The sequence below is a fragment of the Arabidopsis lyrata genome (genome assembly GCF_000004255.2).
Source record: "Arabidopsis lyrata subsp. lyrata unplaced genomic scaffold ARALYscaffold_5, whole genome shotgun sequence".
NCBI classification, from domain to species: Eukaryota; Viridiplantae; Streptophyta; class Magnoliopsida; order Brassicales; family Brassicaceae; genus Arabidopsis; species Arabidopsis lyrata.
The window spans coordinates 939,819-960,059 of record NW_003302551.1 but is presented as its reverse complement, the minus strand read 5'-3'; the positions used below and the strand labels follow the sequence as shown (position 1 = coordinate 960,059).

At 34.9% G+C, this 20,241-nt stretch overlaps 3 protein-coding genes and 1 non-coding gene across 4 annotated transcripts; 1 reads left to right on the top strand and 3 right to left on the bottom strand.

Annotated features, from left to right (window-relative positions):
• Window positions 1-5,283: 5,283 nt before the first annotated feature.
• On the bottom strand, window positions 5,284-5,356 carry TRNAA-AGC. Its single transcript has one exon. It is a non-coding gene; the product is annotated as a tRNA-Ala (tRNA).
• A 157-nt stretch (window positions 5,357-5,513) lies between these two features.
• Window positions 5,514-7,152, bottom strand: LOC9312893. Its single transcript, XM_002875091.2, has 2 exons — window positions 6,471-7,152; window positions 5,514-6,061 (listed from the first exon to the last, which is right to left on the bottom strand). Exons 1-2 carry the CDS (start codon window positions 7,025-7,027, stop codon window positions 5,644-5,646), a joined length of 975 nt encoding a protein of 324 aa, XP_002875137.1. The 5' UTR covers window positions 7,028-7,152; the 3' UTR covers window positions 5,514-5,643.
• A 689-nt stretch (window positions 7,153-7,841) lies between these two features.
• Window positions 7,842-10,628, top strand: LOC9311205 (survival of motor neuron-related-splicing factor 30). The gene is made up of 8 exons (XM_002876778.2): window positions 7,842-8,070; window positions 8,461-8,529; window positions 9,101-9,226; window positions 9,446-9,528; window positions 9,634-9,709; window positions 9,784-9,960; window positions 10,045-10,173; window positions 10,247-10,628. The coding sequence occupies exons 1-8, from the start codon at window positions 7,993-7,995 to the stop codon at window positions 10,409-10,411; spliced, it is 903 nt and encodes a 300-aa protein (XP_002876824.1). The 5' UTR covers window positions 7,842-7,992; the 3' UTR covers window positions 10,412-10,628.
• A 369-nt stretch (window positions 10,629-10,997) lies between these two features.
• On the bottom strand, window positions 10,998-18,970 carry LOC9312892 (cullin-associated NEDD8-dissociated protein 1). The gene is made up of 28 exons (XM_021025412.1): window positions 18,804-18,970; window positions 18,346-18,414; window positions 18,085-18,254; window positions 17,705-17,912; window positions 17,225-17,390; window positions 16,826-16,955; window positions 16,524-16,638; window positions 16,153-16,310; window positions 15,942-16,065; window positions 15,714-15,764; window positions 15,555-15,637; window positions 15,373-15,457; window positions 15,198-15,299; window positions 15,010-15,108; window positions 14,743-14,853; window positions 14,493-14,576; window positions 14,152-14,292; window positions 13,979-14,071; window positions 13,716-13,837; window positions 13,454-13,616; window positions 13,126-13,365; window positions 12,755-13,003; window positions 12,492-12,668; window positions 12,266-12,412; window positions 12,049-12,165; window positions 11,790-11,958; window positions 11,623-11,700; window positions 10,998-11,544 (listed from the first exon to the last, which is right to left on the bottom strand). Exons 2-28 carry the CDS (start codon window positions 18,379-18,381, stop codon window positions 11,309-11,311), a joined length of 3,654 nt encoding a protein of 1,217 aa, XP_020881071.1. The 5' UTR covers window positions 18,382-18,414; window positions 18,804-18,970; the 3' UTR covers window positions 10,998-11,308.
• Window positions 18,971-20,241: the final 1,271 nt, after the last annotated feature.

The window sequence follows — 20,241 nt, the reverse complement described above, 5'->3', positions numbered from 1 at the left end:
CACAGAAGGCAATTGAAACTTTGCATAATAATCATCATCTTTTTGTTCTTCAATATAGATACCTGAACTCTTTTTCTTCAACGGCAGTATTTGTTTTTCTTCTACAACTGGTGGAATCCCATACAAGCTATAATTCTCATCATCAGAATCTGTTCCGTCAGAGTCGTCACAGTAATCAAATCTCGTTTCTTCATCGTCATCGCCGTCATCACCAACAGCTTCATTAATCAAATCCGTAACTTCCTTAACCAACTCGTTGGCAATTCTTGTTCGTTTTCTCTGCAAGGTACTATCAACGATGCCATCGGTGTTGGATTGATTAGCTTCAATTGTAACTTTCTTCTTCACTTCAACACAAAGTCGAATTGTATCGCTCTTCAATTGCCCCAAAAAAGAGTGAAACTGTCTTGAATTAGTAATAAAAACGGGTGGTGTATCATCCGGTAAATTCTGAGACAACATCTTCGAAATCTTGTAACTCAACACAACATCACAGCCTCTATTCTCGATTCCGTAATCCTCCATTACCATTCGAATGCATTGAGAGTAACTGGTTTCCCTATTAGCTTCCAGAACTCGACATCCTCTATTTGTATCAATGATGAACGACCATGTGTTATTCTCGAAAATCCATTTGCCACATACGAGAATCACCGGATCCATCTCCAACCCTTTCTTTTGAGACATCATGGTGAATTTCAAAAACCCTAGAGAAACGATAGATAGAGAAACGAGATAGAGAAACGGTTTATTTGTATGAACTTTTGTTGGCTGTCGTCCAAGAGGTAGAGAAACGGTTAGGATAGCCCAAAATCCTAGGAAAATAAGGTAAGTTAGATTATCTCGTCATTTATTATTTTTCAGTTATGGAAATTCAAAACAAAAAAGTCTGTCGTGTTTAAAAAGTCTGTCTGTAGTCCATCATGAAACGTCTGTCATCAAATATGTATAAAAAATCTGTCATAACATGAATAAAAATTAAAATCTGTCATTGCATAAAACATATCTGTCATCACTATACGAAGTCATTCCAGCAATTTCTTTTTTCATCACTAAATCTGTCGTAATGTGACAGTTTTCTTTGAATTAATCCTAAATCTGTCATAATGTAAATAAAATCTGTCATCACAGAAATATTTCATTTGCGATTGTAAGTCAATCTAGCCATTTTTTTTTTTAATGACAAATCTGCTATCACTTGACAGTTTTTTTTTTAAAACAAAAAAAACTGTCATAACATAAATAAAATCTGTTATCACTACTAAGTCATTCTAGTAATTAGAGGTAATTATTTCTCCAAAAACAAATCTGTCACTTGATGACAGATATTTTTATGAAAATTTAAAGTCTGAGGCCACTAGGAACATAAATCTGCCACTAATTTTAATAAATCTGTCAAAGTGATGAAAGTCTGTGGTGTTAACTTAAGTCTGCCACAACCTGTTAAAATAAGTCTGTGAGAGATAAAAAATCTGTCACAAAAAATCTGTCGTTGATAAATAAGTCTGCCATTTAAAATAAATCTGTCATAACGAACCCAGCAAACTTAAGACTTTTTATGACGTTTTTCGAAAAATTTTAGGGGTAAATTTGACTTCTTTTTTTTTCTTAACAAAGAGAGCAAGGGTATTATCGTCATAAAAATAACCAGTCTAACCCCCATATTTTATGAGACATTCTAATAATTAAAGTCATTATTTGGGTCAATCTAGTAAGTTTCCCTTGTTTTTATGGTTTGGAAATTTGTATAAAGAGTCTTTTAAAAAGTTTGGGGTTTTGGATGGATTTAGGAATCAATTTTGTCAAATCAGTTTAGGAATCTGAGTATAATATAGTAAAAAAATAAGTTGAACATGCTCATCTCTAACGATCAAAGATGGGATGTCACGCTCTATCTATTTTCACTACTATTCTACGATTCACTTTATTTCGTATAATTAATTCGACAAAATAATATCTTTTTTATGGTTTATGAATATAAAGAGATTCTTTTAAAATTTGGGGTTTGGATGGATGAGTGAGAAATTTTATTGTCAAATCAATTTAGTAATCGAGTGATAATAATAAAAAATAAGTTCATCTCTAACGATCAAAGACACCACAATTCACTTTGTTTCGTATAATTTGACAATTATATCATTTTTAAAGTTTGTAAAGAGTCTTTTAAAAAGTTTGGGGTTTTGGATGGAGTGAGAAATTTTAGTGTCAAATCAATTTAGAAACAAAGTGATTTGTAATAACAGTGAAAAATAAGTCGAACATGCTCATCGCCAACGATCAAAAAGACAGGATGTCATGTTCTGTCTATTTTCACTCTTACATAAGTCACTTAGTTTCATAAAATTAATCCTACAATAATTTTTATTTTTTCAGCTGTTAAAAAAGTTTTATAATTACAGTTGCGCTAACAAGTCTTACTAATAAGTTTTGAAAAGTTTTTCAGTTGCTAACAAGCCTTAATAATAATAACCTACATTACAGCTACATTGTATTCGGATTAAGAGAGAGTGGTAATTAAAGAGACACTAACCTTGAAGCGAACAGTGCGACAAGTCTTTGCCATTCGAATGTGTCAGTTGTTTGAAGACTCCTAATAAAATATAATAATGTGTGCAACTTTTGTAAATCCATCAATGAAGAAAAACAATAATTATTCAAAGAGAGAGAGAGAGAGAGAGAGAAAAGGAGGAGCTCGAACCTTCAAATGGATGGACTCGTTAATTACCAAAATTCTGGCGACATGGTTTGGCTTTTTTTAGCCTTTTTGACGACATTCTTCTGCAATTTTAACACAGATACATTAATAATTAGTTTTTAATAAGTTTTGCTAAGAAATAACGTATCTTTTTGTCAACAAAAGCAAAACATTTCCTTTTTTAAGTAAAAAGAACAAAAGCAAAAAGTCTGCAGATAGAATAATAAAGGGATCATCAGCCGTAAGAGACTACAGAAAAAAACGTTTCCTTTTTAAGTAAAAGAACAAAACATATGTCTGCACATATATCACTGTAGCAGAGACACTTTAATTGTTAAAAAATAATCTAGCAAAGATATAAAAGTCACAAATACAACAAATCTGAGAGACATATAAGTTAAAAGAGAAGAAGAGCTATAGAAAATCTAGTGAAAGAAGTACACGTTTTATATTGAATTAGGAAAAAAATCAAAAACGTTCTTTTTTTATCACAAAATTTCTGCAAGTAAGTAAAATCCAAATGAGATAAGAGAAGAGAAAAGAGTTCTAACCTTGAGATTTACATAATTAGAGAGAGTTTTACAAAATTTTGATAACCTAAAGGGGGTGTTATTAGTTTGTTAATTTGTAAATCCATATAGAATTTGAAAATTTCTATTAATTATGAAATCAAGATATATGGATTTTGAAATAACATGTGTTTACCCATGGATTTGAATCCTTTTATTTTTCTCTTTCAATTCCATTCAATTCCATTTAAAACATAATTTGGATTCTCAAATCCAAAAACAAATGACTAAACGAATAACATAAGATTTTAACTAGTATTTATAAATCATAGAACCAATAACACATGAATTTAATTAGGATTTTAAAATCAATGATTGAATAACAAATGATTTTTGTTTGGATTTCTAATTCCATATAAATCTATGAACCAATAACCCCTCCTAAAACTTTTTTTTGGCTGTGACGAAAGATGAGAGTGCGTGGGGTTTTATACATGTAGAAAATTCGAACGTTGTTGTTGGTATTAGCCGTTGCGCTTTCTAATCACCTGATGATTTTTAATTGGGCTATATTAATTAAAATACATAGACGATTGAAAAACCCAAAAACTAACTATGATTATTTTTTTATTAGTTCTTTTTCTTCTGACTCAATTAATTCCAAAATTACCCTTTATTATATGTGCGCGCTAACAAAAATAATAACGAGATAACAAGTTTATATCTAACAACAACGGTAAACACTGTTCACATATCGTCGAAAACACTATTCATCACCGGAAGCAATAAAGAAACAATGATTTGAGATTATCTAACAGTATAACTAAAATTGTATCGCGATAAATATATAAGTTATGTGATAAACACATATTTATCGTGTTAAATCATTTATTATCCGATTGATATCAGCTAACTTATATATTAACCTGGTTTACAAGCAATATAAATCATATTGTATCACGATAAATTTACAAGTTATATGATAAACTTATATTTATTGTGTTAAATGATTTATTATATGATATGTATCAACTAACTTATATATTAGCTTGTTTATTTATTTTAATAATTTATTTATTACCGCTAATTTACACATTAATATATTTATTTATCATGATAATTTATTTATCAAGGTTAACTTTTGTGTTATCAGGAAAAAAAAAATCTTCTCTTCTCAAATATTCTCCTCTCTCTTCACGTCTCTCAAATCTTCTTCTTTCTCCATTGTTACCTGCAACTCTAATCCCAATTTCACCTTCTCACCTTCTCTTCTTCTCCTTTTCCCACCTCTTTCTCCCCTTCGATCTTTCTCTAAATTACAAAAACATAATTTACATCCCCAAATTCTTCAATTGAAAAGTTTAATCCATTCTAAAATCATGTAAACTAATTATTTCTTTTTCTCTCTTTACCTTTGTATCTCTGTTCCAAGCTCTTTGTTTTTGTGAATTATTTGGTGATGATTGATTGATTGTGTGTTGTGTATAAAAGCGATGGAAGTGACGAGTCAAATACAAAGTTAGATATAGAATTTGTTTGTGAAGAAATGGAGATGACGATGAAGAAAGAGAAGGATTTGGAGGAGAGACGGTGATCGGAAATAACGTCGGAAAACCCACCATAGACAATGTCGAAGAAAATTCATGGAAGATGAAGGAGAAGAGAAATAATTAGATGTGATGAAAAAAAAAAATTAGATGTATAGAAAAGGGTAAAAATGTCAAAACAATATTCTCTCTCTTGTCCATTCAATTAAAGAAATAGCATAGATAGAAACTTAATTATAAATTCTTTTATGGTCAGATAGTGTAGATACCCTTTTTAATTTTAAATTACTTATTTTTATGACCGTTGCATTTCACAACGTTCGGATTTGTTTACTGTGTGATTAAATCACTTGATTTGACTTGTTGTAATCCGAAAACAAAACCGTAAAAGAAAAAGAGATATAATTGGGCTTTAACACTAAAGCCACACGACACAAAAAGGTTGTAATTGGGCTTCTCTAACAAAATAATGGGCCTTTATTACGCTATAAAAGCCACATACTGAAAAAAAAGTAAACAAATACGAGAACGATGGAGATGCGGGGTATCGATCCCCGTACCTCTCGCATGCTAAGCGAGCGCTCTACCATCTGAGCTACATCCCCATTCATCTGAGCTACATCCCCATTCATGTTGTATACTTCTACATTGTAAATGTTATTTCGTAGTAATGGAAAATTGCAAACGTTTTTTTCTCAACTCCACAATGATCTTGTAAGTTTCCATAATATTAAATCAGTATGATAAATTACATTATTTGTATACCACAAAAAAGGGGTTTATAAAAAGAGTGAATTGGGGAAAGGAAGACCAACACAAATCTCTTAAAAACATTATTAACAATTGAAGAAAAAAAACTCTTTCTTCTACATCTAAATATCTAATAACCAATTCAAGGCAACGATGGTTTTATAGACTTCCTAATGTTTCTGAGAACGCTCCACATAAATGTAGATACAAAGAAGAGAGCAATACCAGCAACAATGGCTTGTTTCAAACCAAGATTCACCAGCAAATTCACCAACAGTCCAGCCAACACTACACCGCAGAAATTAGACGAAACAGCAGGCCAAAACGGCATGTCGAGGATAGATGCTATTATAGCACCTGTCCAAGCACCGGTTCCAGGGAACGGAACAGCTACAAAGAGCATTAGCCCTAACCATTGGAACTCTTCCACTGGTCCAGCTTTCTCTTTAGCTCTTTTGAATAAGATATCGAGTAATTTAGAAGCTGTTTGGCTCTTACCCGCCACGAAAGATGCAAACTTTTTGAGGTAAAGTACGATGAATGGAACCGGAACCATATTGCTGCAGAAAAAAACCCAAAATCAGTATCACTTCTACTTGCTTACATAACGAAATCATATGAATAAGGATTGAATGATTGCTCTCACTTATCATCATATGACACAATCACATTCGACCTCATAGATTCAACTAAACAACAGAAAGATGTTCCTCAAAAAAAGACACATTGCCATTTCCACACACAAGTTATCACCAATACACCATAAATTCAACAGAAATGAGAACACTTGCTAGACTTTGTTTAGTCAAACTTATTATAGAACCAACTAAGCAATAGAAACGTGTACCCTCAAACATAAAAGAACAAATTCAAGCTCAAATTTCACACTTTTATCAAAGCCACCTAGCAAACTCTGGTCTATGAACAAATCAACAACAATATCAAGAAGTGAAGATTAAAGAGACTAACCCAAGAACAGAGAAGAAAGTGAGAACTATAGGTTTTAGCTGCATCCAGTAACCAGCAGGAATAGCACCACGGAGTTCAATAACCGGAAGAGTAGCTAAAGCAAACACAACAGCTTCGTCTGGCCAACCAAAACGGCGAAGAGTGGAGGCGATTTTGAGACCAAAGCTCGAAGATTTGATTGAATCAGTCGCAGCTTTAGCATCTCCAGACCTAGCAAACCAAAGCAAAGAGAAAGAAGCCCACAACACAACGCAAATCGCGAATTTAACAGGGTTTACACCAATAGACGGAAGCTGAATGATTTCGTTTCCTTCTTCGTCTTCTTTGGTTTTTCTGAGAAACCCATCTGGAGAAGAACAGAATCTGGTGAAATTACGGCGTAATGGGTGGAAAAGACTGAAACTTTGACTCTGTAGTAAACGATTTTGCTTTGATTTTGGAGAACTCGGAGATGAATAAACCCTAGAAGTGGGTGTTGAAGTTAGGAGATGGGTTTTTGTTGATGAGGAAGAAGATAGAGTGAAAGAAGAGATTGAGAGTAATGTAGAAATCGCCATTTTTTTTAATTCAGGTTTGATGCTTAGATATATTATTTACAGAAGAAGCAAAAATGCCTGAAATCGTTTGGTCCTTCAATTTGGGTTTCTCATACGTGGTTTTAGAGTTAGACCATGAAACTCTCAATAATTAACTTTAAAATCCTAAATTAGACCTAATTTAGACGTTTTTCTTTTTGGATATTCATTTTCGGGTATCATTTTAGTGAAAATCAGATAGTTCGAGCATTCAAAATATTTTACGACTACTATTTCTTTACAAAATACGGGATAGAAAATTCGGATGACGAGACATGTTAGAAACGGATGTTAACATTGCTCAAATTCTCACTGATTTACAAGTTTAATTTAGAGATTGGTACGAATAAAGAGACCAAAATGGTTATCATAACAGAGAATCGTGATAACGGTTGTTAGTGATTATGTTATCGAAGTTAACGTCATGTCCAGTTTGGTCTGGTAAAAAAAAAAACTCATGTCCAAAATGTTTAATCAATGTTAGTTGATAATTAAATAGGCCTACTAGGAAGTTCGTGTTTAAAATTACCTAAATTTGAAAGCTGGCGATTTAAATGAAATTTTTTCTCAAAAAAAAATTATGGATATATATACTAGTCCCAATTGCAAAATGGACATGCCTAATTTTTTCTTGTAAATTGGATTGGAAGAGGGGGTATTAATGAATCATTAATTTATTTGGGATAAATCTATGAGAGTTACTTATGTATATGGCTAATCTTGAAAATATCCGCAAGGAAACGGTCAAGCCGAAGCCGCGAACAAGACGATATTAAGCAATCTCAAGAAACGCTTATTAGAATTAATTAAAAGCTTCTCTCTTTTTTTTTTGATTACTGCTCTCAAAATATCTTCGGGACAAAGAACAATCGGAGAAGAGAAAGATCAGTGTACAACTATAACCTGAAAGAGGAAATTGACATCGAAGTTTTGAGTTTGGAGAAAAGATGGAAGGAGGAGTAGAAGAATTGAGCATCGAAGTGTTAGCTTCGAATCTCTCTACCTACAAAGAACAGCTCGAACAGGTTCGTTCGAATCGATTTCTTTCTTCTCTTTGTTTCAGGATTTTGTATTTGAATTAGAATTTCGAATTCTTGAGGATTGGTGAAGAGAAATTGAATATGGGTTTCTGAATTTGAGTCAAGATAAGGGTTTTGTGTGATTGGTCCTGAGTTAGGGTTCGTAAGATTGGTTTTTTAGGGATTCGTTGATTGGAGGCTTATTCACTATACTAGGTTTTTGAATTCTATTTCAAAGTTTTGAGTTTTTTCGTACCTGCTGCTTGTGATGATTTTATGTTTTTCTTACTGATTGGAGAATATTGCTTGTGAAATTGAATGATTAATGGTATAATGTGATCATGCACTTGCTTCTCCTCTGGGTTTTCCGATTGAATTTTGACTCTTTGGTATCAGGTTAGGCAGCTTTTGTCAGAGGACCCTAGAAACTTGGAATATGCAGATATGGAAAAGGAGCTTAAAGAGGTGATCAATCCTCTACTTTAATCACTTAATCGTTGTTTTGTGTGATCATATCTTTTCATCTTTCTTGTTGATGTCATATGAATATTCTCCCTTAGTTTGAGTGAAAATCATTGATCTATATGTACAAGATGAGGTTACTTAGCATCTAGGTTTTGCATACCGTGTCCTTTATGTTTCTATTCCCTCTCTCTTTTGAAGGAATCAACTTGTTGTTCGAAATAGCAACTTTCATTTAACAGCTAGCGGATACAGTGGAGTTTTCTTTCAGTTCTGGGGTCTGAAAGGTGAGTATAGTTTTGAGTGCCATGTAACTCCGGCAGTGGAGTTTGGGTCAGCCAAAAGCAGTTGTTGGAGTATACATGAAAGTAGGAGAGTTAGCAAGGAATTCATCATTTCTATCTTGGTTATTTGTGCAGGTGTGCTTATATGGGTCATGATGGCCAGCCTGCTTCTATCTCCTCATTTCTCGCGTTCGATCCCTGAAGTTCTACTTCTGAAAATCTTTATCGATATATTGTGTGAAATTGTTAAAAATCCTGAATTCTCTGAAACTTGTTTTTGCACCATATAGGTGATTGCATTGACAGAGGAACTTCTTGCAACTGCGAAGCAAAATGAGATTTCTCTAACAGATGCTGGAGTTAGTGCTGGAGCAACTGCTGGCTCACCCGATTTAGAGAGTGCTTGGGAAAACATGGTAGGTCTATTCTGTCGTCTTTTCACTTTTTGTTACCATTTTAGGTTATTTTTTGGCTCTCTCTCTCTCTTTCCATCATCTTACCTCAGATGCTGCCATGTGATTTTTTTGTAAATTTGAATACGGAAACGCATGCGTTATGTAAACCTAGATCCATGTTACTCCAGAGCTTGCTACATATTTATTTTGGTGGTTAATGTGTGATTGTATTTTGTTCAGGGTTCAAGGAATGACCCAATCCATGAGGGTAAGTTCCCTGTTGGAACAAAAGTTCAAGCTGTCTTTAGTGACGATGGCGAGTGGTATGTTGGAAAACTCTCGGGTTTCTTGTAATTCATGATGTATCTACTGTATTCTTTACGTTTTTTTCTCCCTTTTTTCTTTCTTTTGATTAGTTGAATGTTCAGGTATGATGCGACCATTGAGGCACATACTGCGAATGGCTATTTTGTTGCTTATGATGAGTGGGGAAACAAGGAAGAGGTAATGCTTCTATTCCAGTTTTATTTGGTTTTTTAAAAACTAACTAATATTGAGGTTGATTTGTTATAATTTAGGTTGATCCAGAAAATGTGAGGCCAATCGAGCAAAATGCTATCGTGGAAGCTGAGAGATTAGCTCAAGCTACCAAAAATGCTCTCAAAAGAAAGATTGAGCAAGCTGCGAGTTCTGACTACCAGACTAAAACTCTACCAGCAAAGCTTAAAATCGATCCTAATGATCCTGAGGATGTAGTAAGTCAAGATTCTTTTTCACACATTTGCTTTTTGGTCCCATGAGGTCGTGTTATGAGGTCTGACACTTTTTTTTTTTTACAGAAAATAGCAAAGCGTAAGAAGATACATGCTTTCAAGTCCAAGGCAAGGTTTGAGCAACTCGAGGTTGTACAGAACAAGAAACAGAATGATTGGCAACAGTTTCAGACGACTAAAGCCAAAACTAAAAAGGTTAGTTAAATACGGAATTTTTTATGGCTTTTTCTCTTGGTGTGATACTGAGACGGGGGTGTTGGTTGTGCAGGTAGGGTTCTTCACAGGGAGGAAGAAAGAGAGTATATTCAAATCACCAGAAGATCCATTTGGTAAAGTGGGTGTGACGGGAAGTGGGAAAGGTTTGACAGATTTCCAAAAGCGAGAGAAGCATCTTCATCTCAAGTCTGGTAATTCTGAGGGTACTGATGAATGAAGGAGAGATTTTATGTTTTTGTAAGGATTTTCAGGTACTTAAAAGTCTTTCTTCTGTCTCCAGTAACCTCTAAAAACAAAAAGACCTAAACCCGCAAATTTTTGTGGATTTCTACTCTTTTGTAAGTTGAATTAAAGATTAGTTTTATCTTTCTATTTTCTTTGTAGTGACTATGAATAGAGCCACAGCCAAAATGGCATTACCTTTAATATTTTTATTGTTTCTTCTTCGAGTGGCAAACTGCAAGTTGTTTCTATTGATGAAATCACTCGCAACATTTCACATTGAACTGTGCCGCATCATATAATTAATCTTTACAATATTAATTCAATTTAGACCGACACTTTTAATGTATATAAATCATTTTGTATCAAGTTTATAATGACAAATGGTGTTCAGTATTTTTCTCTGTTTTTATTTTGATAAAATTTGAGTAGTTTTATATGGGTTTTCTAATTGTTTATACATTATGAAAAGAAACTAAAGCTAATTAATAAATAAACATGTCGAATTTGGACGGTCACTTATTTGCATGCACACTAATTAATAAAGGTATTCCATGGACTCAATTATTTGAAGAAATTAGTGCACGCCGGACTGCATTCTGTTTGTACTCAATTTTAAGATTGTCCAAACATATTCGACTTAAAAAGATCACCAAAAAGCAAAACCCCTAAAATTGTCATAAAAGAGAGAAAAGGAGGCAACAACACAGAAACAAAGGTCCAATGAAAGAAAGCATATATTAAAAAAAATCCTTTCTTGTCAAACAATAAAACCCTTTTTCGCCGATTCAGAAGAAATTTATGTTACCAACTCTTTTTTTCGCTGTACCCTTTTCTTGGAATAGAAAAATCATCATCGATGGCTTTTTCATGAGACAACATACACAAAAACTTACTCGTTCCGGATTGTCTGAAACTTTTCCCACAATGGTACAGACCTCTTCATGTCACCCATTAAGCCCTTGAACTTGTGGCTATAATCCACCCCATTGATACGATCCAGTGACGATATAGCACGAAGAGCACTTCTGATCATATCTTCATTACGATCATGCTCTTGCTTCACTGCATCTTGCTTTGGCTTGAAGCTTATTGTTTTATGCAGTGGTTCCACAAGAGAATCCAGTACTGCATACATTATAAGGACAGATCAGATTTTATTAGGCGGCTCTTATATAATGACTTTGGAAGCTATAATAAACATACCAGCAAGTACGGCTGAGGGGGATTTATCTGCTAGCAAGGAGAGTATAAGATGACAAAGCATCTTCAGGTCATAATGATCTGCATAAACAGAGATTATGATATAAGCTAATAAAGACAATGGCGAAACAGTAGGTTAATTATCATCAGAGGAAGACAGAAACACTCACCTTCTAGTCCGGATTTGAGGAAAGGAACAATGAAAGAAGACGGATTCACTTGATCAAGACAGCTATCGAGCAGAGTAAACACACACTCAAAAGCTGCTTTCCTCAGCTCAAGCCCGTCATCAACGACATGCTTGAATGGGCCAAGATCAACCGTCCTAATTAATTCTTTCTGCAAAAGATAAATGTCTCAGGCGATGAAAGATAAAACCTTCTAATATATTCTGACACAGATAACTTGGCTGAATCACTAAGAATTTACCTTAATAACGGTCTGATCATAAAGAAGCGGTAACAATTCAGGGAGAAGTCCTTTAATAAGGTTTGGTTTATAATGAGCAAAAGTACTCAGAGCTGAGACAGCTGCACGCCTAACATGCTGCAATAACCGAAAGAAAAAGTTATGATTACACAATTATCCAATGTTTATTGATGTTTTATGTTGTTATCATCAGAAGGGGTTAGATTTTTTCACTTACCCGGTCACCATCTTTAATCAGCATGAGGAAAGAAGAAATCTGAGGGAAGATGATTTCATCTAATTTCTCAGGTCGTTCCACTACTGAATATTTCACAGCGGTAACAACAGTTGCACGAGTAAAAGCAGCTGGACTCGTCGTCCTTACCTATAACATTCAGAATGCATCTCTAAGCGTAACAGCAAATGAGTAAAATGCAAATAGTGGATTGTTCAGTGTTCTCTACCTGAAGAGCAGGAACCAATTTCTCAGGCTCTATCAAAGCCATTTTTCCCAAGCATTCAGCAACAACATTCCTTACACCTTCTTCCTCGCTTTCACAATGGTTAAACAGTAAAGCAAGTATTTTCTCAACACTGGAATTTTGGAAATCCGCTTTATCAACAGACTGCCTCACAATAACCTTAAAAAACCAACGAACAGGATATTAAATCAAGCAGTTTATGTAATCTGATATTATAACATGGATACTTGTTAAGGAAAACATACCTCCTTGAGTGAATGAAGGAGAATATACTGTTTTTTCTGTTGATTATCAATCTGGTTCAAGATAAAAGGTAAATAATTGGAAAGATTGCCAACAGCAATGTTTCCAAGAGCATACGAAGCTGCAGACTTTATTTCTTCAAACGGAGATTGGAAAGACTCAATGACGATTGTTTCAATGCCAGCATGTGCGCTGAGATCTTTCCTTCTCCCAATCTCACCAAGAGATAACAGGGCAAGATGTTGTTTTGCCTGCACGAGAAACCATCAGCACAAAAATAAGCCTTTAAGTTGAGCTGTAGATCTACAAAGGAAGATAAGTGTGAATCTAGTCCCTTATGGCTCTCAAACTAATAAAAATTCGATGTGCTTACTGAATTTGTGCCGCTGTCATCTTTAAGGATTTCCATAAGCATTTTAACAGTAGACGAACAATTCTTATCACCCGCTGCGAGACAAAGAACCGCCACACACTGTGCAATTGAATATAATGCTTGCTTTGGAACACCTCCAGACTGAGGAGAAGGCTTAGCACAAGATAGCAATGATTCCAGCAAGGTGTAGAAACTCGTATTTGCATGATACACCAGAGCTTCAAAGAATTTTTGCAGATCCTGTGACAAATATCCAAGAAATCATTGCCTTCTAATCTTTAAGGTCAGGCAAAGTATATACCAATTCCATCAGTAACGAAAAATTTACCAAAAGTGCTTGACCCTGGAGCAATGGGCTTTTAACTAAAGTTAGTGCCTGCGGAAGAACTTTGTTGCGAACCGCCAAACTGATATTTTCACTACAACTCTTTCCGGTCATCAGAGTGCAGCAGAGTTCGAGTGCAAGAGCTGTCATGTGCAGGTCCGAAACACTGAAAAACACATACGAAAGTCATCTTCTAATAAAAATACCAACCTAGAAAGTAAGAAACAAAAAAATCAGTGGCAATTCATTAGAGAAGCAAACAAACCTAATCAGAGATGAAAGCTCCACAAGAATAACTTCATAAGCATCTGAGCCAATTTTATCACCGTAGGCTGTTACCAAGGTATTCATAGTAATCAGTGTTGCTTGCCTTAGAACCCGATTAGCCTGTTGTACAAAAACATTAATACAAATTGCCTAAATACCAGATATTGTCTTCAGGGATTTTTTTACTAACTATGAGAAAGTAAACCGAAGAAAAGTACATATTTGATCCCTATTAAGATATGGTGGTAAGAAGCCATATACCTTCCGTAAGAATCCCGTTAGTTCAGCAATCAAATGGTCCAAGACACATGATAGATCAATGTGAAGGGGAGAAGTGGCAATGACTGCAAATGCCTGCATGCACCCACACAATCACAGACATGAGCTAAAAGAAAATTTTAAAATAAAACCTTCAACAGAAGCACAAGAACAACCTTTACTGCAGTGAGGCGAGTGATTTCGTTTCCCATTCGATCAACAAGCACAGGAAGGCATGAAGGTAACTCTGCTCTCAAATGATCACCAAATGTTGAAATCACAAGACCCATACAGGTGATAGCACACTCCTTGACTTCCTGTTGAAGCCAAGAGAGATTACGAAATGTAAATAAGACAAAATTTAAAATACAAACACAGCTATCTGCTTGCATTTTCTAATTCTTTAATTAATCATAATGACGAATTGAAAGAGTTCAATTAAGATTGTTAAGTCCATTGCCCCAAAAAGCATGGATTTTAATAAACAAGACTAAAAAAGAAGATTCATGCCACTGACCTGGTCCTGATCTTGATTTGTCAACCGCGACATTATCGCATTGTAGATTGGATGAACAAACGGTTTAAAATCAAAGCCCATTCCCTAAACCACAGAAGAAAAAATATCAGTAGATGCAAAATTTGCAAGTCTGTCTATGAGAAAATATATGGTTCAAACTTCTAAATAAAACAAACACTGACACTAAATCAAGAGAAAAGATTGAATCAGCAAGTGTGTACATGACATCTCAATGTAATGAGATACTCACCGCAGTACTTGGGCGTACTACTCTGACAAGTTCCCCACAAACCCTTAATGCCTCAGCGGTCACCTTATAATAGCGTTCACCAACAGCAGCTAAAACAGGACTTGAAAGAGCCTAGAGTTACATAAAATTTCAAGAGTCAGTCATAGCAACCATCATCAGCTTCATTTACTTACGAAAACTAGGTTTTGAAGTCTATGGACTCAACACTAGTCGTTAAACATTTTGTCAATATATCAATAGACAGAAAACCACTTATTGTTTCCTAACCTTAATATAAGGATGAAAAACAGGAGGCGCATGTGATGCCAAGACTAATTTGGTGAAGACAAGAGCTTCAATTTTCAAGTTTGAAGTAGAAGATTTATCCTGGAGAGGGAAAAAAATAGAGGGAAACATGAGCACTTGAAAAGGAGTAACACTGACATTAAATAAGTGTAATGAATATATCCACCAACATTTAGCGCCCTTTCAATTCCAGGAACAAGTGAACCAATATGATCAGCAAGGCAGTCAGGCAAGACAACAACAAGTTCTCTCAAAACGGAGAATGCACCAACCTACAGATAGGTAAGAAGTTATGAAAGTATCAAACAGGAACCAAACCAAAAAGAATGTTTAACACTTTCATACCTTTGTCTTAACAGACTTTTCACGTAGTTGCCTATTTATGGATTTCACAATCTTTGAGACTTCTTGCTTCAGTAGCCATTTTGGACTGCATCGACCAAAGGTATATATTTAGTTAGCAGGGTTTCATCAGTAATGTGACAGACCATCCATACTGATCGAGTGAAAGGGTTCAGAATTTTTGCCTTGATTCATCAGTGTCAGTTTGACCTTTTGTAACATTTCCTGTTTGCCGTAACAGATCAATGAATGTGTTGAATACATCCATCTGAAACAATAATACCTCAATCTCAGATCAATGATCATATAGCAATGCAAGATAGAGCATTATTTATTTTCCATACCTTCACATTTTCCTCTCTTTCCTTAAATCTATCAATTAGTTTCGGGCAGGCCTGCAAAAGAAGAGACTATTTACTAAACTCCTCAACAATAAAGACTATAATAGATTCTTCTTTCTTATTTAATCAATGTAAGTAAAAAGATGAAAAAAACTCGTCATGTAAGGGTCAGGATTCTTGTACACTTTTGTCCTGAAAGATAATACTCTTGATCATTTAAAGAAAATATACCTCTTGATATACTTTAGCGAGCATCTCAGAACGAGAAACGATTAATCCTGCTAGGCATTTCGCCGCTGCTCTCCTAACTTTCCAGCTGGCATCCTCATCATCTGTGTACTCATTTGCACTCTCGCTGTGAGAAAGAAAGACTTATGTCAGTGAGATAATGGTGCACCGTAAGGAGCTAGGTTACCATTCCGATGATTAAATCAGAACTTACTCATCTTCTTCATCTTCAAGAGTCTCATTATCAGTATCTTCCTCCATGTTGTCCGTAAAATTCGGGTCATAACTAATATATTCCAAAGTGAGATTTAAAATTTCATCACAATATGGTGAGATGTCCCTGGGACATCGTAGCAAGAAACTTTCAAGTGCCTGCAGTCAAATTTCAGAACAGACATGTTATCGCCTACATTGTTCATAACAATTTTATTGAAGCTAAGATTATAATTCCAATTTAATAACATAGGAAAAGAAAAGAGACTACAAGCACGCCTAAGTAATTGTCCGATTACAAAAATTAGATGAGAAAACAAAAAATGCAAGCCTAGTGAGAAAGTAGGAACATTAGGGAATCTTGCATGATACCTGTAAGCTATACTCGCGAAGCTCCTCGTCATTTTCTGAAGCGCTGGTGCAGTAATTAATTAATACTGGCACAGTGTTACCTAGATGAGTCCCAAATCGGTACCCAACAGCACGGCTGAAACAGAAACGCATTATATAGCATCATAACCATGGCAAGCTTAGTCGTAGATGTGTAAGGTAACCATTCATCCCAATCAAGAAGTAGGTAGGACAAGTACAACTAACAGAAGCATACTACAGTAACGCATGGTAAGAAGTTAAAAACAAAAAACAAGCCAATAAGAAGGAAAGACAGGAAGTACCATAAAGCTCCAATCATTTGAATATTGGTACGTGTAATCTCCGATTTTGCATTCCTGTTACTTAGATTTTTCACAACTTCAACTGTCGCCTTTGCGAGCAAATCATCAGACAGACTGGAAGCAAGAGATGCTGACACCACAGAAAATTTTAAACTTAAAAGAGGATATATACCATCGAATTAAGAGCTCTATATAAGACTGGCAAAAAATGGCATTGAATATATCCTTTGAACCCGCATTGTTATCACAAGAATTGACAGAAACAGCTGAGATTCATATTTCTAAAATAGATGAGGAAAGCTACCACTCAAGCCCCGGCAGATTAAAACTTGGTTTCAAATCAGCTAACTATTGACAGAAATAGCCAGAAATCATATTGACTCAATTTGGTGAACTTACCAATGCATGTAACAGTCTTCTTCCTGACTGTGGCTTGGTTACAGCCCAATTGCAATAGCAATGTGTTCAATAGCTTCTCGTGATCATCCGTCATTAAACTTCCATATTTTTGAACAACATCACACATGATCTCAAGACATTCACACTTAATCCCTGAGCTCATTCCCTTCAGCAGTACACAAGCAGAAAATTAGTTACTTGTAAAACAAGATGATAGTACCTCAGATTTCATAAGAGTAGACAAATAATTATATGGGTATACTGTGCTCTGGTCTACTAAGAGTTTTTTAGAAAAAGTTATTTAACTGTATTAGCTCCAATAAAACTTAAAACGTAAAATCAACTAAATTTCCAATAGATATCAATCAATATGATATGTAGCCTGATTAGTGATTTTGATGGCATCCGAAATTGTCTAGGACCCTAAGCAGTGTCTCATATGCAATCGAAAAATAAGGAATAGACCTCCCAACAACTAACCTGGCCACTTATCCCTCCTATCATTTGTGGGGTTAAAGTAACAAGAATAGATGGAGCAAGCGACGGAGTAACTTGGGCGACAACAGTCCTGAGAGCTATGCTTGCGGTATCACGATGCTGGTCTTTCCCATGCAGCAGTTTATCACATAATTTGTTGGTCATTTCGACAATTCGTTCTTCTCCAACCTTCTTCACCAATGGGGCAAGACTGGAACAAAATCATACATCAAAGGTCGACAACAGATTAGCTAAATATAAAGGCTCGCGGCCTAGAAAAACAAAGCCGTAATATAAGATATACCAAGACAGACACAGAACATTTGAATGCCAATTGTAAAACGTCAGCTTAGTTCATAAGTTGCTAAGAGCAGAGAGCTAACCATTTAACAGCCAATCCAGAAACATCACCAGCCACATCATCGAGCTGTTGCAATATGATACTCGACAATCTCATCTCCAAGTCCGTGTCAAGTTTAAAGGAATCCTTATTCAACTCATTAAGCAAATCAGAGGTTGCCATGTATCTGTAATCTTTATCTTTACCCGTCATCTGAACATAAAGTAAATACAGCATTAAGAAATGGTGACTATACTCAAGAAAAAGAAAATTGAGCTTAATTCGAAATAGATGATGAAAAGACCTTTTCGATTATCCCAGACACTTGTAAGTTCGCCATCTTGGCCTGTCCTTATCAATTCACTCCTTCCAACTGCAATCAAACAAGGATCTCAAATTTCTTTACACAGTAAAAAGAGAATAAAGCATTCGTTGGACTAAAACGCTTAGGCAGAGCAATGTCACTCTAATAAGCTCTTCACAAAGGTCAAAACGTATGAAACAAAGCCAGAAGTACAAAGAAGAAGCATCGACGATGGATTAATTATCTCCCGTAACAAAACCTAATTAATATCCCTAAGAAAACTTTTGATTCATAGAAGATCACAAAGAAGAAGTTCGGTTTGATAAATCAAAGTATCGTCGCCAGCAAAACCCTAAGACTACGAGTACGAGTACGACTATGAGGACTAAAAGAGTTAACGCTAGACATCATCAGACTTTTTCGATCAAAAAGTAAAAAAAGAGGAAACCCTAAGTTACCTGAGAAGATGAAATCGACGGAGGTAACGCCGGAGACGAAGTAAGAACGCCGAGAGTTCCGATTTGGTGGTGGTGGAAGTTGCGGAGAGGAGAGAGCTCTGAGGAAAGTAAAAAAAGATGGAGGAGGAGATACTGTAATTTTCCGTACTTGTGAAAGCTTGATTTTTCGACCTTCTCTCTTCTTAACAAGGAAGTTTATAACTTTCTTCTAAATGGGCCGGAGTGGGATTAGTGATTTGAGTCGGTTAATACTAAATGGGCTTGGCCCAATTAGTTTGTTTTTAGTCTGAGCCCAAGCATGGGTTTCTTAGTTTTGTTTTCGTAGTTGTCGGCAACCAGTGCCAGTGCCAGTGCCATGCCATGCGAGTATGCGACCAACAAAATTGTGTTTATTTCTTAATGGTGATACATTTTTGAACCAAGATCACATGTTAAATGTTTCCAACAACTAAAAAATAAACATGATTTTCGTTGGTGATAGTTATCGCTAACGATTATAAAAATTAAACCGATTGTCGTTGTTGCTAACGATTACAAACAAATAAAACAGTAAAATATGGTATAGCTGGGAGATTGTTTGTCGAAATTAGACTTTCTTTAGTTTGAATTTATATTTGCTATGTCAATTTTGAAGGAGATAAAACTATAATTGAAATCCATCTTTTAATCAAGATAAATGACTTTTTTATATCAAAAATCTATATATAATAGCAATCTAATAAATACCATCTGCACATCTGAGCGGTTGCATCTTTTTATCACGACCTTTCGTTTTAATATTTACTGTTATTTTTTACGATCGTGTCTTTTATCGCAACTCTTCGTTAAAATATTGACGGTTACTTTTTTTGTTGACGGTTATTTTTCGGTTGTGTCTTTTTATCGCAATTTTCCGTTAAAATATTTGCGGTTACTTTTTTCGTTTGTGTCTTGTTATCGTAACTTTCCGTAAATATATTGACAGTTATTTTTCCCGGTTGTGTCTTTTTATCGCAACTTTCCGTTAAAATATTGACGGTTATTTTTTCTCGGTTGTGTCTTTTTATCAAAACTCTTCGTTAAAATATTGACTGTTAATTTTTTTGTTGATGATTATTTTTCGGTTGCGTCCTTTTATTGCCACTTTCGGTTAAAATATTGACGGTTACTTTTTTCGTTTCTGTCTTTTTATCGCAACTTTCCGTTAAAATATTGACGGTTATTTTTTCTTGGTTGTGTCTTTTTATCGATACTCTTCGTTAAAATATTAATGGTTATTTTTTTTCGGTTATGTCTTTTTATCGCAACTCTTCGTTAAATATTGACGGTTACTTTTTTCGTTGACGGTTATTTTTTCGGTTGTTTTTATCGTAATTTTCCGTTAAAATATTGACGGTTACTTTTTTCATTTGTGTCTTTCTATCCCAACTTTCCGTTAAAATATTGACGGTTAGTTTTC